The 20,262-nt window shown below is 47.5% G+C and overlaps 1 protein-coding gene across 16 annotated transcripts in view; it reads left to right on the forward strand.

Annotated features, from left to right (window-relative positions):
* The window catches only part of KCNMA1 (potassium calcium-activated channel subfamily M alpha 1), a 773,098-nt gene that overhangs the window by 207,840 nt on the left and 544,996 nt on the right, over nucleotides 1-20,262 (forward strand). For all 16 annotated transcript variants that reach the window (XM_040242334.1, XM_040242333.1, XM_040242337.1 and 13 more), the window contains exon 2: nucleotides 20,067-20,228. In XM_040242334.1, the coding sequence (XP_040098268.1) occupies nucleotides 20,067-20,228 (162 nt within the window). The remainder of the gene's footprint in view (nucleotides 1-20,066; nucleotides 20,229-20,262) is intronic.

A 20,262-nucleotide genomic window follows, 5' to 3' on the forward strand; every position in this document is an offset into this window, starting at 1 on the left:
CTAGTTTCATTCTTTTACAAGTGGTTGACCAGTTTCCCCAGCACCACTTGTTAAAGAGATTGTCTTTAATCCATTGTATATTCTTGCCTCCTTTGTCAAAGATAAGGTGTCCGTAGGTGCGTGGATTTATCTCTGGGCTTTCTATTTTGTTCCATTGATCTATATTTCTGTCTTTGTGCCAGTACCATACTGTCTTGATGACTGTGGCTTTGTAGTAGAGCCTGAAATCAGGCAGGTTGATTCCTCCAGTTCCATTCTTCTTTCTCAAGATTGCTTTGGCTATTTGAGGTTTTTTTGTATTTCCATACAAATTGTGAAATTATTTGTTCTAGCTCTGTGAAAAATACCGTTGGTAGCTTGACTCTACCAAAAATTTAGAGAAGAGCTAACACCTATCCTACTCAAACACTTCCAGAAAATTGCAGAGGAAGGTAAACTTCCAAACCCATTCTATGAGGCCACCATCACCCTAATACCAAAACCTGACAAAGATGCCACAAAAAAAGAAAACTACAGGCCAATATCACTGATGAACATAGATGCAAAAATCCTTAACAAAATTCTAGCAATCAGAATCCAACAACACATTAAAAAGATCATACACCATGACCAAGTGGGCTTTATCCCAGGGATGCAAGGATTCTTCAATATCCGCAAATCAATCACTGTAATACACCACATTAACAAATTGAAAAATAAAAGCCATATGATTATCTCAATAGATGCAGAGAAAGCCTTTGACAAAATTCAACATCCATTTATGATAAAAACTCTCCAGAAAGCAGGAATAGAAGGAACATACCTCAACATAATAAAAGCTATATATGACAAACCCACAGCAAACATTATCCTCAATGGTGAAAAATTGAAAGCATTTCCCCTAAAGTCAGGAACAAGACAAGGGTGCCCAGTTTCACCACTACTATTCAACATAGTTTTGGAAGTTTTGGCCACAGCAATCAGAGCAGAAAAAGAAATAAGAGGAATCCAAATTGGAAAAGAAGAAGTAAAACTCTCACTGTTTTCAGATGACATGATCCTCTAAATAGAAAACCCTAAAGACTCCACCAGAAAATTACTAGAGCTAATCAATGAATATAGTAAAGTTGTAGGATATAAAATCAACACACAGAAATCCCTTGCATTCCTATACACTAATAATGAGAAAATAGAAAGAGATATCAGGGAAACAATTCCATTCACCATTGCAACAAAAAGAATAAAATACTTAGGAATATATCTACCTAAAGAAACTAAAGACCTGTATATAGAAAACTACAAAACACTGGTGAAAGAAATCAAAGAGGACACTAATGGAGAAATATACCATGTTCGTGGATCGGAAGAATCAATATAGTGAAAATGAGTATACTACCCAAAGCAATCTATAGATTCAATGCAAACCTTGCATGGCCTTCTACATGATGGGCCTGCATCCTCTTAGACCCTGACTTACTAATGAGCATTGATTGCTTGCTGCACACCTACTACATATCCATTAGGCTCAGTGCTAGATGTAGACATATATTTACCTTTATTTAGAATATAAGTTTGTATAGATGTAATAATTAGAATATACATATTCTTGTTATATATTGATATTTACAGATGTAGGTATGTATTTGTCTAGAATATGTATTTACATTCTATAGATATAAGAATTTATAATCAATATATTTTATACAATACATTCTAAAGAATGTATGATATACATTTCACAGAATATATATATATTAAAAGCTATATATACATATATTAAAAGCTATATATATACATATATATATTCTGTCAAGGTGAAAGTGTTAGTTGCTCAGTCATGTCCAACTCTTTGCAGTCCCATGTACTGTAGCAAGACTGCTCTGTGGCATTTCTCAGGCAAGACTCCTGGAATGGGTTGTCATTCCCTTCTCCAGGGGGATCTTCCTGACCCAAGGGTCAAACCTGGATCAGCCACAGTGTAGGCAGATTATTTACTTTCTCAGCCATGAGGGATGTGCCCCTATATATATTCTATAGATATGAAAATTAATATGCCAGGTTTCTGACCTCAGGATTCTTAATTGGAAGGGATGATGGATGCTTGAACATATTGAGGGCTGATAACCAGAGGAACAAATAATGCTGTGAGGGGACAGAGAGTAAGGGTTGAGGGAATATCATTGAGAGGTGTTAATTCTTATTAAGAGATCTGGAGAGGCTTCATGGTGGAGGTCCCTTTAAACAGTTTTGAATAATGTCCTGCATTTGGAAAGAAATGTAATTAGTCCAACAGGAGCAAAACAATGTACTTGTGACAGTATGAGGTATGTATACAGCAAAGGGCTCAGGAAGCAGTGTGGCTCGAATGAGTGATGAGTGGAAGCTTATGGAAGGTGAAGAGGTGGTCCTGAGGCCCCTGATCTGGCATGGGACTTGACCTAGGCTTCTGACTGATTTAACGCTCTTGACACCTTAATCAAGGCTGTGCTGAGACCATGAGCAGCTCTCAGGAGTAAATCTGCAGGGCAAGAGAAGACTCTCTATCTCTCCGTGGCCAGGGGTCCTACCTACCTCATTTCATGACCTCCTGAGGCAAGTATAAACAATAAAACACGCCCCCTCCCCATCACCTTGTTTACAGCCTCAGCCCCTTTATCCAACAGCAGACTGTTGTATTATCAAGTCCTCTGGGGTTCCTAGCCCATTCATCCCATGGCTGTGTCTGTTTCTGACTTCTGCTTTGACATTCTTCTTCTGGGTGGTGCCTGCCCCTCAAAACTGTGAGGTGTTTTTTTTTTTTTCCCAAAACAAATAACTTTTTATTGAAATATGGTTGATTTATGATGCTGTATTTGTTTCAGGGGCTTCCTAGGTGGCTCAGTGGTAAAGAATCTGCCTGCCAATGCAGGAGACACAAAATGTGCAGGTTTGACCCCTGGGTCAGAAAGATCCCCTGGAGAAGGGAATGGCAACCCACTCTAGTATTCTTGCCTGGAAAATTCCATGGACAGAGGAGCCTAGTGGGCTGCAGTCTATGGGGTGGCAAAGAGTTGGACATGACTGAGCATGCATGGATTAGTTTCAGGTGTTTAGCAAAGTGATTCAGTTATACAGACATACACAAGTGCATATCTATTCTTTTTCAGATTCTTTTCCATTATGGTTTATTATAAGATATTGAACGTAGTTCCCTGTGCTGTACAGTAGATCATTGTTGTTTGTTTTATATGTAGTAATGTGTATATATATGTTAATCTGAAACTCCTAATTTATTCTCCTCTTTCCCCTTTGATAACCATAAGTTTGTCTTCTATGTCTGTGAGTCTTTTTCTGTTTTGTACATTCATTTGTAGATATATTTTTAGAACCCACATATGAGTGATATCATATTTGTCTTGCTCTGTCTGACTTCAGTTAGTATGATAATCTCTGGTTCTATTCATGTTGCTGCAGATGGAGTTATTTCATTCTTTTTTATGGCTGATTAATGTTCCATGTTCGTTATCCATTCATCTGCCAATGGACATTTAGGTTGCTTCCATGTCTTGGCTGTTGTAAATAGTACTGCTGTGTACACTGAGGTGTATGTATCTTTTTGAGTTAGAGTTTTCATCTTTTCTGGATATACGCCCAGGAGTGGAATTGCCGGATCATATGGCAACTGTAAGTTTTTTTTTTTTTTTTTTTTCAAGAAACCTCTATACAGTTATTTATAGTGGCTGCACTGATTTATATTTACACCAACAGTAAGAGGGTTCCCTTTTCTCTACACCCTCTCCAACATTTATTATTTTAGACTTTTTGTTAATAGCCATTCTGACCAGTGTGAAGTGATACCTCATTGTGTGTGTTTTTTTTTAATATATAATTTTTTAATAATTGGTGATGTTGAGCATCTCTTCACGTGCCTCTCGGCCATCTGAATGTCTTCTTTGGAGAAATGTCTGTTTAGGCTTCTGCTCATTTTGAGGATTGATTTGTTTGTTTTTTTGATATTGAGATGTATGAGCTATTTATATGTTTTGGAAATTAACTGATTGTTGGTCACATCAGTTGCAAATATTTTCTCAAATGATGCAACTGGCAAGGGCTTTTAATGAGGTTTTTCTTGGTTCTTGGTCCTGTTTTCAGGGTTGTGACACAGGGTTACTTGCAGTCTGAGTCTTCTGTCATGTACCATAAGATACTTAATAAAGGTGGGTGATGATGACAGGCCCTTTAAAAACAGTTTGGCGAATTTATTTTTAGATGTCTTTTCAAAATTATGAAATAAAACAATATACAGAAAAGTGTATAAAATATGAAAGTACAACAAAAAAGTGAATGATCATGAGAAAATCCATGTAACCAACCAGATCAAGAAATAGAATGGTGCCGGGGTCCCCAGGAGCTTCTCCGCATGTCCCTTCTCCTTACCTGGCTTCTCACCTCTGATGCATCAGTGCCAAGGAATGCTAGTAACAACTCTGTCTGTCCAGCTACCCGTCAGAAAAGCAGCTGCAGAAGGAGAAGAAAAACAGAACCTTGGTATTCAGGCAACAATCTGACCTTTCTTTAGAGCAGCCCATACAAAGGAGGTCAAGGGAGGTCTGGTCTCTGTGAGTTCCAGGGGCCAGACTGACAGTTGTTATGGAAACATGGGGCTCACAGGATGGTGGCTCAGGTGATGGCCACAGCACTCAGACAGGGGCTCCCATCCTGTAGGGCTCTTGTCTCATTGCAGTTTTTATGTACTTCTAATAAGAAGCTCCTGAGATTTAAAAGAAGATTCCTCTTTTGTGTTAGCTTCCTCCCAGCATCCTCCTGATCCAGCCACACCTCAGTATTGTAGATGGAGCACTATGGGAGGAAAAGAATGAATGCTGCTTTTGGTCCAGGGGAGGCTGTGGGTCCTTAGGTGAGAATGTTGCAGAACTAAGAGGAAGAGTTCAGTAATCATTCATTAGCAAACATGACGTGCATGTTTCAGACATCTTTGCTAGCTGATTTTTCTAACAATTGTCTTGGGCCCCTCTCTGATTAGAGTTTGTGTTTGTGAAAGGAGGCCCATATGAACAGGCGTAAGGGGAAAAGCAATCTCCATCGGAAGAGAAGGCTGAAAGGCTTTGCCCTGTCTTCTAGGAGAACGGTGTGTGTGCCTTTTGAGATTTCAGTTCTTGAATCACTCACCCCAGTAGTTCTTCAATATTTATAATGGGTGCACTGCAATTAGATTTACAAATTCAGAAAATTGGGGGGTGGGGAGAGCTCCTGTGGGGAGGGAGGCCCCTGTGTTTGCAGGTACGTGGGTTGCATACGCTTTTCTTCAGCTTCCTGTGGACTCTATTTCTGACTTCATCTTTGGGCTGGACCTGCTGCTTTGTCAAATGTGCCCTGCTGACCGAGGTCTGGAGACAGGGGAAGGGTGTGGGTGCCCCGGGGGTAGCGAGCCGCCACGTCCAGACGCTCGGTGTGTTCTGTCTGGGTGGAAAACCTCATCTGAAGCCAGACTGAATCACACCAGTTTCTAAGACATTCTTCAACCATGTTAGGCAAAAGAGTCCCCCGCTGACAAGCCGGGATAGAAGGAAACCTGATATAATTTTGGAAAAACCTTCTTCGAGAAAGGTTCTCAGAGCTGCTGAGCCTCTCCCCGACGTCCAGGGTTGGAGGGGTCCCAGGCCACAGGGAGGAGATTGATGGGTCCCGGGGTGCCAAGTGGAGAGTGGAGGCTTTGCAGGGCTGGGGTGCTGGCCATTCCCAACTTGCAGTAGAAGGAGAAGGAGAAGCAGTTGTCAGAACACAGTAGAAATAGAAGAACCCTCCCCTCTCCCCCGGCTGTTGAATTATTGTTATTATTTCACATTAACAGCCAGGCCAGACTCTCTTGCATTTGGCTGCTATGTTGGAAATCCAGATCCAGGCTAGGGTTGTGGGAACCCAGAAGCATAGGAGGCTGGAGTTTCAGAGCCCAGCCAGGCTTCCGAGGCGGGTGCAAGCTCAGAGCACAGGGAGACAGGCCTCTCTGCAGACCCCCAGCAATCTGTGCCTGGGTCCTCACACTTAACATCACTGGGTCCTGAGTATATCTGTATGCCTGATCACCTGGCCACCTCTCTGCCTCCTGAGGTCTCTCTGACTTGCTGGGCCTTGGTTTCCGGAATAGGGGTCATGTTTCCCATTGGGAAAGGCTCTGGGGCAGGGGAATGGCCTTTATTGCAACAGCTTTTTTGACCTGAAGCCAAACCCCATCCAAGTTCAGCAAATGGAAGAGGTGGAAAAATATTCAGTCAGTGAGGTCTATAGGCACGTATTGGGTTAGGTCCTAAATTGTGGTGGAAATTTTCCTGGAACGGGGCAGATCCTTTTGTAAACAAGAACATTCATCTTTTTTTGACTGACGTGCCTAGTGAGGCGTGTGCCTCTCAGAAGCCCATGACATCTATTCTTGTTTGGGATTTGGTGTTTGTGTTTGAAAATGTAGCTGCTCGGAGGAACAGCAGTGTGGGAGCCAGCAGCCCTGTTCAAGCTTCAAGTCATGGAAACTGGCCTGGTTGGGCCAGGATGTCAGTGGTGCCCGGGGAGGGGCTTGCTTTTCCAACGCCTCTGGAGCCATGTTTTAGTTTACTCATTCAATGTACATACCTGCTCATCACTTGCTGTCTGCCACACACTCTGGATTTCTGAAAAAATGGACCTTGACTTCAAGGATCTTTCAGGCTAACTGGGGCATTCTGACATGCATGGGTGAGAAGACAGCTAAGGCTGCCGGCCAGGGCCCGTGTGGTGTTGAGAGAGAGGAGTGGATTGTGGGCACTGGGGTTAGGACATGGAGGGCTGTCTGTCATCGGGAGACGGCATCACTGGGCTCCTGGGGCTTGATGGAGCAGAATGAAGATGGGCGGAGAGAAATGCCGAGGGCATTCCTGGGATGGGAATAGCTGTAGAGGTCACGAGGACTGAGTCCTCCCAGAGAAAGTTGGTGGAGGAGCGGGGTTAGTTAGGATTGGGAGGGCAGCCAGTAGGCCTGAAGACTGGGTTTTGGGGATATGGAAGGAGCAGATTTGGCCAAGGCAGTTCCCTCCTGGAGCATACCCTCTAGTGGAGATGGGTGGGAGCTTACCCTCTCATAGAAACTGAAGGGGAATAATGCCCCCGGGTATAAGGTTGGGCAGTGGTAATGGCTATGAAGAAGAATACTGCAAGGTAAGGGGATGAAAGGAATTCACTTCCCTTGGCATTCCCAGGAACTTTGCTCACCAGTCGTTCACCTTTTCACTCCATGTTGCTTTTGTCTGTTGACTTGGAGGGCATTGTTCAACCAACCATCAGCAATTCAGCCCACTTGCTCTCTGATGGTAAATACCTTCTTCCCAGATGCCTTTTGAATGATGGTTTGGGGCCACAGAAACAGTGTCCCTGTTTCCAGGGAGATTATTTAGGTTCTGAGCATTTCCTGCTGTAGAAGCAGGGGGTTGCTGCCGAACTCAGAGTGGGGCTGGGAACTCAGGACTCCATGGTATGGCCCTGAGCCCTGAATACTGATGCATTCCCTCCCCTCCGCTCTCGGGACCTGCTCCAGCTGAGCTGTTAGAGCCCTGAGGGACCTCATCTCCATCCCTTGGGTCCTATCTTTCCTGGCCCCAAGGCTGTCCCTTGGGGGTGTGTGACAGACACACCCTGGGTTCCTGGTCACTATGACCTCTCTGGGCCTGAATTTCCCATCTGTAGCATGAAGACTAGGGGAGTGGTCCATAGAGTTTCCATTGGGTACTCAATAAACTTTAAAAATCATAGAGCATTTCAGGGGGTTGCCAGCTTTTCCTTTTTCAAGCAAGAAAGAACCTGTCAAATGCCAGCTCTAGCATCATTGTCATTTCATTCAAAGGGCATGTTAATACCCAACGAAGGAGTGATGACATAATGTCAAAGAAAAGGATATTTCTCCCCTGGGGAGGAGTGTTGGGTGTTTTTCACTGCCACGCACACATTACACTGTGCTCCTGCTTTCCACTTCTAAACTCCATCGTGGAGCAGCGCTGCTCTGTGGCCCAGTGGGTGGGGACCACGGGACCAGAGCGCCGGAGAGCCAGCCTCACAGGATGCTTTGCTGTGGGGAGCCAGATCCTCTTCCTGATGCTCAATCTGCCACAGGCTCCCTTCCTTCCTCTGCTTTTCACCTCTTGACCCTTCCACTGTCTCTCCCTCAGCATCTCCTCTCTCAAAGTGGGAATACTCCAAACTGCCCTGGGCTGCTTTTCAGGAGCTAGGAGAGGTGGAAGAGAGGAGGAGCCCAGGACCTCCCTAACCCGATGAACTGGTCCTTCAGATGTCAAAACTCCATACCTTTGGATGGGATTCAGTTGTTTGCCAATCACATTCACATTCTTGTTGTTATTCCATTTGCCTTTTTTCTACTCACGTGAGTCATAAAAGTTAACCGGGCTATGATATGGAGATTTCTGCCTTCTTTTGTGAAAACGAAGGTTTTGGATTTCCTCTGGGTCTTAGTTATCCTTATCCGGTCTGTTTTGACTAGAAACAAAGCTGGCCTTTACTTTGGTGAAGAGGGCAGAGATGGGGTTTACTGTCTAGAAAAATCTGGATTCCCATCCTGATGGGCCCTCTATTTGCTATGGAACCTTGGGCAGGTCGTTGTCCAAGGTCACACAAGTGCATACTCTGGCACTTAGTTGATAAAACTGTTTCCTGTGCTCTCACCACCCACTTTGCATTCATCATCACAGTTGATCTTCATAGATATTCTCTGAGGATGGTGTTTGTACACCTGTTGTTCGGTAAAGGATACTGATGCTGGATAGAGTGGAGTGACTTGTACTGTATTGTACAGATCGTATGAGGGGAAGTCAGGAAGTGGACTCTGGGGACAAGGACCCCCTGTGCCTCCACCCTTTTGTGCTGTCTTAGCCATGGTCGGGGGGAGGGTCTACTCAGTCTTTGAAGTGAGCAAGCTGTGTTTCCTTGAAGAAGCTTCTACCCTTCTATGACCCCAGGCTTCTTTCTAAAGGGAAGGAACCCGCCTTATACACGTTCTCAGGTCCCTTGCGGCTCTGATGTCTACAGAGCTATGACTCTGAGATGCATTCCATTAAAAAAAGAAACAAATCTTTTGAAGGAGTTTGAGTGCTCTCCCTGAAACAAGAAGTCCCTCTGGATTGCCTTCCCGTTCAGTGCTAGATTCTTCCTACAGGGAAAAGGGATTTGTATTGAGCATGTAGGCCTAAGTGGGATTTATAAGACTGGACTAACCATAGACCTGCAGACAGCCTTAGTGCCTCAGTTGCTTATCTTTAAAATGGGCATAATAGTGCCTAACTTACAATCTTGTTAACAGGATTCACCAAGCAAATACAAGGCATTCAGAAAATTGTGTATCTATTATCAATCTTTCTGAATATCTGGTCCTGCCTCAGACCTGCCTTCTGTGGTTACAAGTGATTCCTCAACTGGAAAACAAGTGTGATCTTTGTCTTCTGACTTGAGCCCCTGTGGTGGTTTTCTTATGCCTGTAGTTCTTGAGTCCTTCTCCCAGGACAGGGCAGGCTGCCCTCAGACTGGTATGGTAGCTCAACTGCCGTGTCTTTGCATGTGAGCAGACTGTGACCTTCCAAAAGGTCAGAGCTGAGGTCTCTGCTAATCCAATTCCAAGTCTCTGAGGTCCAGAGAGTGAACTCTGGACTGTCACTTCTCTGTCCCCATTTTGTTAAACTGATTGATTGAGAAGGAGATCGTTATTTTGCAAACATGGCATATAGGCTGAGATGGAAGCATCAGTCTTGAAAGTTCAGGGTTGACTTATTAATTTTAAGCAACAAGTGTGGCACATCTCACCGTGGGATATAGTATCTAATGGGTCACTCTATTCCCTAATTGGCACCCTGTCCCGTAGACCATTTTTCCAACATCCTATCCATACATGACTGATTATAACCAGATGTCTGTACTATACAATTCTGTTATTTAGAAGCCATAGCCTATAAGGCAGTTGTTTCGATGCTAGTAATAAGCAGCATTTTATAAGGAGATTCGATCTCCTCTTGGTACATTTTGCCTATCCTGAGGCAGCAAGGAAGAGGAAAAAAACATGGCCTTTGGTCTTAGAATAGACTGAATTTAAAGTTCACCTCTGCCACTTAAAAGATGAGTGATCTTGAAAATTACCCATCCTCTGTGAGCCTCGTAACATTCCTACCTTGCAGGATTGTTGTGAGGATTAAATAAGATGGTGTAAGACTGCCAAGGAGAGAACATGGCTGGTAGAGACAAGAAGTCAAGGATTGCCTAACAGCCAGTTGACCCTCTCAGTCCCCAGGCGACAGGTGAGCAGTGCTGAATGTGAGAAGAGCCAGTAAGGACCCCAGTGCTTCCCCAGCATCTCACGCTGCTGGGACACGGGAAAGTGCAGGACTCACGGTCCAGAGGCCAAGGTCAGGCCAAGGTTTCAGAGCTAGACAGAACCTCGGGGAGTGTTTCCATGGCCCCTTTGAATTGGAAGCAAGGAAACCTTGGTAAGCGACTTGTTAGAGAGCACCTGGCCCTTTTCTGCTGTCGCCCTTTCCCTTCCGTGACCACCTGCGTCTTCACACACTATGCAGGTGGGCTCCTAGGAGTGTGAATCTGGACAAGGTACCTGGGAAGCCAGAGCTAAAAGTGCCCATGACGATGAGTTATCTCACAATCAGCAGAGAGACCCAGGCAATGCGATGGTTTTCTGACATCCCAGAGCAACTGGCCTTGTCCGAGCTTCTTTTTAAGCTCCTGCAGCCTGTTTCTGTGGACGTGCTGCTCCTTCTCTGGACATGTAACCTGTAGTTAACAGACGAAATAGCTGCTGGATAGGTTGAAGGTGGAAGTGTTAGTCTCCGGGTGGAAGTGTTAGTCTCCGTGTCGAAGTGTTAGTCTCCGTGTCGAAGTGTTAGTCTCTGAGTCATGTCTGACTCTCTGCGACCCCATAAACTGTAGCCAGGCTCCTCATGGGGATTTCTCAGGTAAGAATACCAGAGTGGGTTGCCATTCCCTTCTCCAGGGGATCTTCCCGATCCAGGGGTCAAACCTGGGTCTCCTGCATTGCAGGAAGATTCTTTACCATCTGGCACAAATATGGTGCCCCATATACATCTGGGTCCTGGGAGGCTGATGAAGCTACAAGGTGCAGGGGAGCTCCCTCCTACTAGGGGCAGGTTGGATGATTAGAACTTCCCAAGGGCAGAAACCAATCCTGCCTCATCTCCAGCCCCACCTGCCCAGTTTCAGGTGCCCACCTCCTTCTTCCTCTCTCTTTGCAAAACCCTATGAAAATCCCAGCTGGTGGGATTATGCTTTATTTGCTTGAGCTGCTCGAGGTAATCGGCCTAATCCCTAATACGCAGGATTATTGGTACCTGGGAGAATCCTGCGGCTGGGCCACCCTTCTAAGATGCGAAGGAGGCTGTAGGGGCCAGCAGGAGAGGGTGGGAGACAATTTCCTCTTGAGCTGTTTGGAAGAAGTGGGAGTGGCTGGAGGGTAGATCCCCAGCCTTTAGGCCTGGTGGAGACCTGTGGCAGAGGGACGGGATGATACTCTGTGAAGGTGTCCTGGAGCCCTGTGGGTTTATAGGTGTGGATGTTCAGGCATTTCTGGGTCTTGGGCCAGGCTGCAGCACAGGATGTCAGCACATTGACCAAGAAACAGAGCATCTTATAAGAGCTAAAATGGGCCTATGGGTTTTTACTCAGTAGATTTCTAACTTTTTTTCCTGCAGAAAACCCCTTCACTCAGGTGCAATCTAGCCCAGAACCTTAATAGGTGAAAATGCTCAGTGTCACAGTGATTTGATTTTCTCAGGGCCTGGGGGCCTTGCCTTCTCTGCTGCTGCTTGCTACCCCACTAAGGCACCTGATAAAACACACAATGCTGGCCTTTAAGGGACAGAAAACTATGGGTCTAACCTGCCACTCCCCATCGGTTCCCAGATGGGGACTCTGTTTACTTTGCTTCGAGAGGTTGGGTGACTGGTCAAGGCCACACATCCTGTGCCTGGCAAAGCCAGGGCTAGAATACAGGCTTCCTAACTCATATCCCAGAGTCCTTGGCCTTGCTGTGCTGTCCTTAGTTGCTCAGTCGTGTCCGATTCTTTGTGACCCTATGGACTGTCGCCCTCCAGGCTCCTCTGTCCATGGGGATTCTCCAGGCAAGAATATTGGAGTGGGTTGCCATGCCTTCCTCCAGGGGATCTTCCCAACCCAGGTCTCCTGCACTGCAGGCGGATTCTTTATTGTCTGAGCCTTGCTACCATCCCTCTGACAGGAGACAAGGACTTCTGGATTCCTACTTTGTGCTCAGCTGAGGGCAGCTGCCTGCCAGGCTGCTGGCTCAGTTTTTCTGGGTGAGAGAGGGCATGGAGGGGCAGAGGACTGCTGCTGGGGAAGAGTGAGGGCGGGGGTTCCAGGCACACTGAAGCAGGATCCATCAAAGCATGCTCAGAAGAAATGGCTTTCTGATGTTGACCAGGGTAATGCGAGGATGAAGTGGGACTATGAGACATGAGGGGAGGACAGATGGAGGTTTCTGGGTCTTCCCTTCCTCTACAGCCTTCTGGATGTTGAGCACCCAGGAAGTACTCCATAGCATCAGTCCTGGGCAGAGAGAGGTCCAGACATGGGTCTCCCAGGGATGGGAAGTGCTCTGGTCTTGGACAGTGCCCCGCCCCAGAGGCTCTCCAGGCCTGGCAGCATCAGGCCAGGATGCCCTATTAGGGATGCAGACTGCACAAGAGAAGATGTCTCCTCCTCTGGCAGCATCTGCAGAGAGAGCCTCTTGCTTAGCAGGAGGGCTCACAGCCTGTCAACTCGGCCACGTTCATTTCCCATCTGACACTCTGCTCCGTGAAGGGTGATTTAGGGTTCCAAGCTGGTTCTTGGCCAAGAAAAGAACCGTGTGCCTCTGTCTTTGATTTAACCGCCCTCTTAAGGCACAGGAGCCTTGAAGAAGGGTCTCTGTGGTACACGCAGTACCCAGACATGGGCCAAATTGAGTGTTCTGATGGTAACAAACCTCTCCTGGGCCCTTCGCAACAGTCCATAATCCCGCACACATTATCCCCGAGAGGAAGTCAGCTCAGGTGCTTGTCTCTCTTTGGTGTCAGACAGCTGGGTTTAAATTCTGATTGTGTCTTCCTGGGCCAGCTGATTAAGCCCTCGTCTGCAAATGAGCGCATTGAAACCTGCCTCGTAGAGTCACGGTGATGATGTTCAGAAATGGTGGTATTGTTTCTGAGTATTACCATCCTTACTTATTAGTAATATTATTTGTTCTAGATATTGTGCTTACCGATGACTGACTTCCCATCTGCTACAGTTCTCCTTCTCTCCCTCCTTTATCTCCTTCTGGCCTCCCTCCCTTCTTCCCTCCCCTCTCCCTTCACCCTTCCTTCCTACCTTTCACCAAGATGCATCAAGTGCTTACTTACTCTGAGCTTATAATGTTTCATTGTTGAGGACACAGCCGTCAACAAAAGAGACAGAAATGCTTCCCTCATGGAGCTTATAACCAGTGATGATTACAGTATGCCAGCTACCAGATGGTGGAGGAAATACTCAGGGAGGCATGGAACATAGATGGGGGTGATAGAGTAGGGGGACTGGTGGAGGGGTGGGGTGTCATGTTCAAGGGGGTGGCAAGATAGTTCTCAACCATGGGTTGAAGATTTGAATGAATAATAAGGTGAGGGAGCAGCCGTGGCTATCTGGGGTGGGCGTTGGGAGTCGGCCAGTGCCATCAGCCCCAGCTGGTAGTGGGCCTCGAACATTCTGACAGCACAAAGAGGCCAGTGAAGCTGAGCCAGCAAGGGGGGTGAGTGGGAGGCTTGTAGGATGATGGCAGAAGCGGGCCAGATCGAGGGTTGGACTGTGTAACGTCTCTGACTTGTCCTCTGAGTGGGATGAGAAGGACTTACATTTTGAAGCATAGCTTTTCTCCCTGATGATCACTGCTTAAACAACTTCCTAGATCCAACTGAAATGTTAACTAAACCCAAGACAGACTTGGAGCTTTGCAGGGGGTAGGTGGCCTCAGCGGGGATAAGCAAGGTGACTCTGGAATCTTCCTCCTTCCCCAGGGCAGTCAGCCAGCAGGTGTGGTGCCCAGGGTGGTCTTGGCACCTGGGACCTAGAGGTGAATGAGTCCAGCTGAGCAGGAGCAGGTGTGACCGAGGCTCCCAGGGAGGGTGTGGCCAGCACAGCAGGCCACCTGGCAGGACCTGTCAGTGCCAACATCCTGTTTGTGCCCAGGGAGATAACCAGGCCCTGCCTGTGACAGGTGGGTATCTGAGAGTTTAGCATTGATGCCATCCTTGCCCGCCCTTCATAAAAAAGATGGTCCTTTCAGAAAGTGCTGGACGCTGCCTGAGCTGATTATATGGCAGGACACACCCGTGTTTACAGAAAGGGTTTTGAGAAATGAAATGGCTTGTCCAAGGCCATCCAAAAAAGCTGGACTTAAGGACATTTTGATAAGCTCTTCTTACCACACAGAAGACTCAAGGCTTCCAGTATACTGGGTCCAATGTAGGAAGGATGAGAAAGAGAGAGAGACAATCTGGACCAGATGACCAGAAGCAATGGGGTCCTGGGATTAGCACAGGCCTGCTCTCCCTTGCTGGGCCTGGGAAACTCCCACTGCTGGGGAGAGCTGAGCCCCTTGAAGATGAGAAGTGTTGCCCTGTGGGGCCCCCACATCAGACCAGGTGGAGATTTCTGCAGTCCTAGGAACACGAGGACTCCAGATTGCAGGCTGGCAGGGCAAGGATCTGCTTGGGAGTGCTGGGCTCCCTGGGCTAGATGCGGCAGAATCATCCTGTCGGGAGCAACAAGAGGGAAGGGAAATAGAGCTAGCTGAGGGGTTGCACCTTGGCTTGGTGGATATGGGGTGGGGCAGGGTGGCACTGGGCAACTGGGCCTGTGGACCACCCCCAACCCCAGGCACTGTGTGTCCTCATCCATTCCATGAGGGGTTGGCATCCAAAGGCACGGCTGAGGTCCCTTGTCAGGCTTTGGTCTTTGACTTGATGGTTCGCAGGAAATGCCCGATCATCTAACAGATACGTGCTTTGGACAGTGAATATTGTGCGGGTGACTGTGGTCCAGTCGGGCTGTTGGCCACAGGGCACATAAGAGGGATGAGGCCGTGTGCCCAGGCTCAGGCCATGAGAGCTGAGAGCTGCCTGTGTGGGCGTGTGATGGCAGGGGGCTGCCAGCTACTCTGTTCCCCAGGGTCCCTCCAGCCTCCTGGAGGCAGCCTGCCCTGTCCTCTAGTCCAGGCACTGAGATTAGAACTGTCCTGTGTTGCCCCCAGAAGCTGTGGCTTCTATTACACAAGACTCTGGTGGGAGAAAGGGCAAAATGGAGCCCTTTCCTTCGGTCGGTGGGGGTGTGTGGCGGCGGCCTGACCTCCACCTTCCAGGATACCCCCAGGAAACACCTGGTCTTTTTTTTTTTTTGCTTCTCCTTCCTCCTTGTTCCTCTCTTCCCTCCAAGGCACCCTTTTCTTCATTTTAGAAAATCTCATGATCTTTCTGAGGCTAGGGTAGCGGGAGCCTGTAGCCGGCGGAGCTCTCTCTGTCACACACACATTCAGCACCCCTATCATACTCCACCCCACCTCACCATGATTTCTTGGAGGGTGAGCAGGGATCAGGGCCAGCTCACTCCTGACACCAGGGGGAGCCTGTCTGGCCCAGCTTGAGTCCTCCTGGCAGAGGGACTGGGTCCTCTCTGCAGTGGCAGGTGGAAGGACACCCACTCTGCCGTTCAGAACAAAGCCCCATTCCCTGTCGTGGAGCACAGGAGAGAGCAGTGTCCTGGGACCCAGGGGCCCACCTCTCTCTGGTCCTCAGCTTCCTCGTCACAAGGGCAGTTGATCTAATGGAGCGTAGAGGGTCTGGGTCCAGGGCTGCCTGTGTAGGAATCCGTACCCCCGCTCCTGGGGGAGTGCCACACAGCTCCTGCTGGAACCTCCGCAAGTTGGGTGCCTCATCTCCTGGGGGCTCATTTCCTAGTTAAAGCCTCATAGCTGTTAGAACCTATACTCGTTTATCTTCTGTAATGATTTTCACTACGGTCTGGTGTCCCTCCCAGGGCCTCCAATGGATGGCTTAGTTTTAAGTGCACTGAATACCGGTGGAGCCAGCCTGTCCCGTCAGTGGGTGCTCAGCCACGCCAGCTGTAACTGCCACACCCCCAGCCCTGTGCTAAGTGCTGTGCGCTGCTTATCTCACAGAAGCTTTGCACCCCCTGCCTGGGGTCTGCCTGCCAGTCCCCATTTTACATGGAGGAAGGCTGAGGCTTGTGGGCTACCATGCCCGAGGTAGCCAGCTTGTACCTGGCAGAGCAGACCTAAGTCCAGATGGGCTTGCTGGAGTTCTCAGGCTCTGTAAGCCTTCCCCTGATAAATAACTGCTTTCAGTTGGCCTGGCTGTAAAATGGGGATAATTTCACCTGCTAGGTCTAGGTCTGAGGAAGACAATACAGAGAAGACCCAATTTTTAGCTTCTGGCACCCAGCTCTGGCTTGATGAATGATGGTTAATCTCTATTGTACTGGACTCTGCTCCTTACCTTTCCTCTCCCACCAACTCCCACCCCTATACGTACCCAACAAGGCCACTTAACTTCTCTGGGCCTCTGCCCCCTTTCTCTGGAAGCAGGGATTATACCTGCTTTTGAAGCTTTGGCCAGAGTGAGATCAGAGGTGCAGAAGGACTTTCCCTTCAGGCCAAGAACACTAACCTGGCGGCCTAGCATCAGGCTTTGTGGTGTCCTCGTCTCCCTGCTCCCCCAGCCATCGCCCCTCCAGTCCTGTCTCCCACACATAATTATGCTCACAACATGTAGTGTAAGCAAATAATAATGAGACTATTATCTCCCTTTAGTCTGTGTTTTTCCTTTCCTATCATAAAGTAATTAAAATAATGAATGCCTTGTAAAACAATAGGTAAGTGGGCTGGCACGAGAGCGTTATCTGCCGTATACCTCTTGTGCTCTGAATTATTGATGCAGTGAAACCACTGTGTCTGGGGAGGACTCCCTGCCTCCCAGCCTCTTGCATGCTGTTTGCCTCCTCCAGAGTCAGTCAGTGGTTGAGGAGTCTGTACCCCAGGATCGAGGAGCAGAGAGCTAGCTAGTCCTCCAGGTCATGGCCCTGGACTAGTTCAGGAATGTCTCTAGGAGGCACTGCTCAAAAGGAAACACAAGCCTCTGATTTGAGGGCCTTGCCCTGATCTTTTCCCTGTGTGGGCAGAGGGAGAAGCTGGGATCAAGCTGGGGGTTAAGATGCACATCTCAGTTCATATCAGGGCAGGGATGATTGAGTCAGGCCAGACTGATTAGAAGCAGTGGTTCTCACCCTGGGGTTCCCAGACCAGCTGCATCAGCATTTTCTGGGAACTTGTTAGAAATGGGGATTTGGAAGTGAGGCCCAGCACTGCAGCTGCACCGGGTCTGAGCTGTGGTGCAGGGATCTTCCATCTTCACTGTGGCATGAGGGATCTTTAGCTGGAGCATGTGGGGTCTACTAGCATGTGGGGTCTACTAGTTCCCTGACCAGGGGTTGAACCCAGGCCCTCTGTGTTGGGAGTGTGGACTCTTAGCCACTGGACTGCCAGGCAAGTCCCTCAGCACTATTTCTCCGCAAGCTCTCCAGGTGATGCTCTTGAAGTTTAAGAACCACTGCTAGAGTGTCTGTGGTTCCAGGAGGCACAGGAAGTGGCGAGACTAGTTAATAGAACACGTGCTATCGAGTGCCGCTGGGCACTGTTTAATCCCAGCAACACCTATAGGGCGGGCAGCCTTCCGGAGAAGGTCCCGTGAGGCAGAGTGGCTGAGTCCACACCTTCAGTTACTAGCGGCTGCCCCTGGATCAGCGTCTCTGTCTCTTCCTGGGCACCCACCTGTGCAGCCTCCACGTGGCCAAGGCTCAGGGCCCTAACAGGCCACTGGGCTTGGCCTCAGGGGGCTTGGGTAGCTCGCTCCAAAGACATCATCAAGCAGCCCCCAAATATACCCACCCTGTGCCCCCACCCCAGGGCTCCTTTTGGATTGCTCCAGTGCTGGGGAGCCCAGTACACTAGGAAATTAAGCATGAATGCCTGGTGTAACTGATGTTCAGTCTGTTTTCCCAACGCCCTGAGTCAGGGGTGGCTGGCGGGGGAGAACCAAGCGTCAGGAGCAGCTTCCTGCCTGCCTGCAAGTCCCCAGGAGGATGACTCATTCAGTGCCTTCCAGCTCTCCTTTCCTCCCTCTTCCACCCCCTCACAGACAAAGATTTCTACCTCTGCCTTCGGGTTTTCCTCCTCACTCCAATTTACAATGATTCCCAGGGTCAGTTTGTTTTGTTAATGGATTCTAAGATTTTAAATGATGACCATAATTTTGCTGACATCTTTTTGAAACATCTATGTCTACAAAAATAATCTCAGTGATTATTTGAGTAGGGGGCCCAGTTAAATTTAAATTTAATTTTAAATGAATATGTTTTAGGTATAAGTATGTCCCATGCAATATTTTGTTGTTGTTCAGTCCCTAAATCATGTCTGACTCTTTGCAACCCCATGAACTGCAGCACACCAGGCTTTCCTGTCCTTTACAATCTCCCTGAGTTTGCTCAAACTCATGTCCGTTGAGTCAGTGTTGCCATCCAACTCTCTCTTTCTATTGCCCCCTTCTCCTCTTACCCTCAATCTTTTCCAGCATCGGGGTCTTTTCCAGTGAGTCAGCTCTTTGCATCAGGTGGACAAACTATTGAAACTTTTGCATCAGTCCTTCCAGTGAATATTCAGAGTTAAAATCTTTACATACTTAAACTGAAAAATTATTTGTTGTTTATTTGAAGTTCAGATTTTGCAAGGTTTCCTGTATTTTATTTGGAAGCCCTTAAGCCTAGGCTCTGTAGTCAGTGAGGGGCTGACATTCATAACCCCTTTTAACTCTTTCATTCATGTTTATTAAGCCAGCTTTATACCAGGCTCTCTGTTGGGCACTCAGGATTCAACAGTTGGAGGATGCAGACTATAAAAGAAATAAGTAAGAGATCTATGGAGTGTGTTACAAGTTTTAGATGCTGCCTTTCTGTTTTATTTTTCTACAATGCATCATTAGAAGATAATAGGAATTTTGAAAGGGTAGCCAGAGAAGAATGATTGAACAGGTAATATATGAAGCAAAGACTTGAGGGAGGTGAGGGGTTAAGCCATGATCCTTGGTGGGAGAAGAGTATTCTAGGCAGAGGACAGAGCGCATACAAAAGCATGCGGTTTAGGGGCTCATGAGAGGCTCAGTTATCTGATGAGGTCAGCCTTGTTTCCTCAAGCACATTTTTAGCCAAGAAGGGGAATCTACTGTCTCCTGTCTAAAAAAGTCTGTGGTGGATTTCAGGTACAACTGGATCCAGGTGTTCCAATGATGACAGTATTCTATCACTTCTCCTAGTTCCCTCTGTGTTAGCTTCATTCTCAGAGAAGGGTAACCTTTCTTACTCTTTTCAGCAAAATCACAGGCTTGAATTGTATTGAGTTGGCATAGTTCACATAACCATCCTTGGCCCAATTGCTATTGCCAGAGGGATAGACTGGTCTGACCAGTCTCCATTCCTGGAGACAGTGTGTACCTTTAGTCCCTTTTGAACTGTGCAGACTGAATGAGAAGATGGAGATTTCCTTCAGAAAATAGGGTGTAGTTGTAAGAAGGGTATGAAGGCTGGGCAGGTGGAGATTACAGAATGCCGACTTCACTTTTTTCCTAGCCACTCTCATCCTAGACAGGAGGGTTTCTCTCTTGAGCTTTTTGATTTTTTTTTTTCTTTAACATGGGAAGAGAATAATTTCATTCTTCTTTATTTCACAAAAATAGTTTAAGAGGAAACAAAGGAAAGATTCTTTTTAACAAAGATTTAAAAAAACAGTCAAAGCCATAATCCATCCCTTCTTCCTGACCTCTGTACCTTCAAACCAGTTCCACCTCAGCAGGGGTCCGTCTGGCTTTAATTCTTTTGGGTAGAATATGTTTTTTAAATCCTCTTGGTGCCCACGTCTCAATCCTTGTTCTCTCTGTTGCCAGGAGGCCCAGAAGATTAACAATGGCTCAAGCCAGGCGGATGGCACTCTGAAGCCAGTGGATGAAAAAGAGGAGACAGTGGCAGCCGAGGTCGGCTGGATGACCTCCGTGAAAGACTGGGCGGGGGTGATGATATCTGCCCAGACGCTGACCGGCAGAGTCCTGGTGAGTCCCTGACCCCCGACCTCTGCTTTTATGG

The sequence above is a fragment of the Oryx dammah genome, unplaced genomic scaffold, assembly GCF_014754425.2.
Source record: "Oryx dammah isolate SB20612 unplaced genomic scaffold, SCBI_Odam_1.1 HiC_scaffold_6, whole genome shotgun sequence".
In the NCBI taxonomy this organism is placed as follows: domain Eukaryota; kingdom Metazoa; phylum Chordata; class Mammalia; order Artiodactyla; family Bovidae; genus Oryx; species Oryx dammah.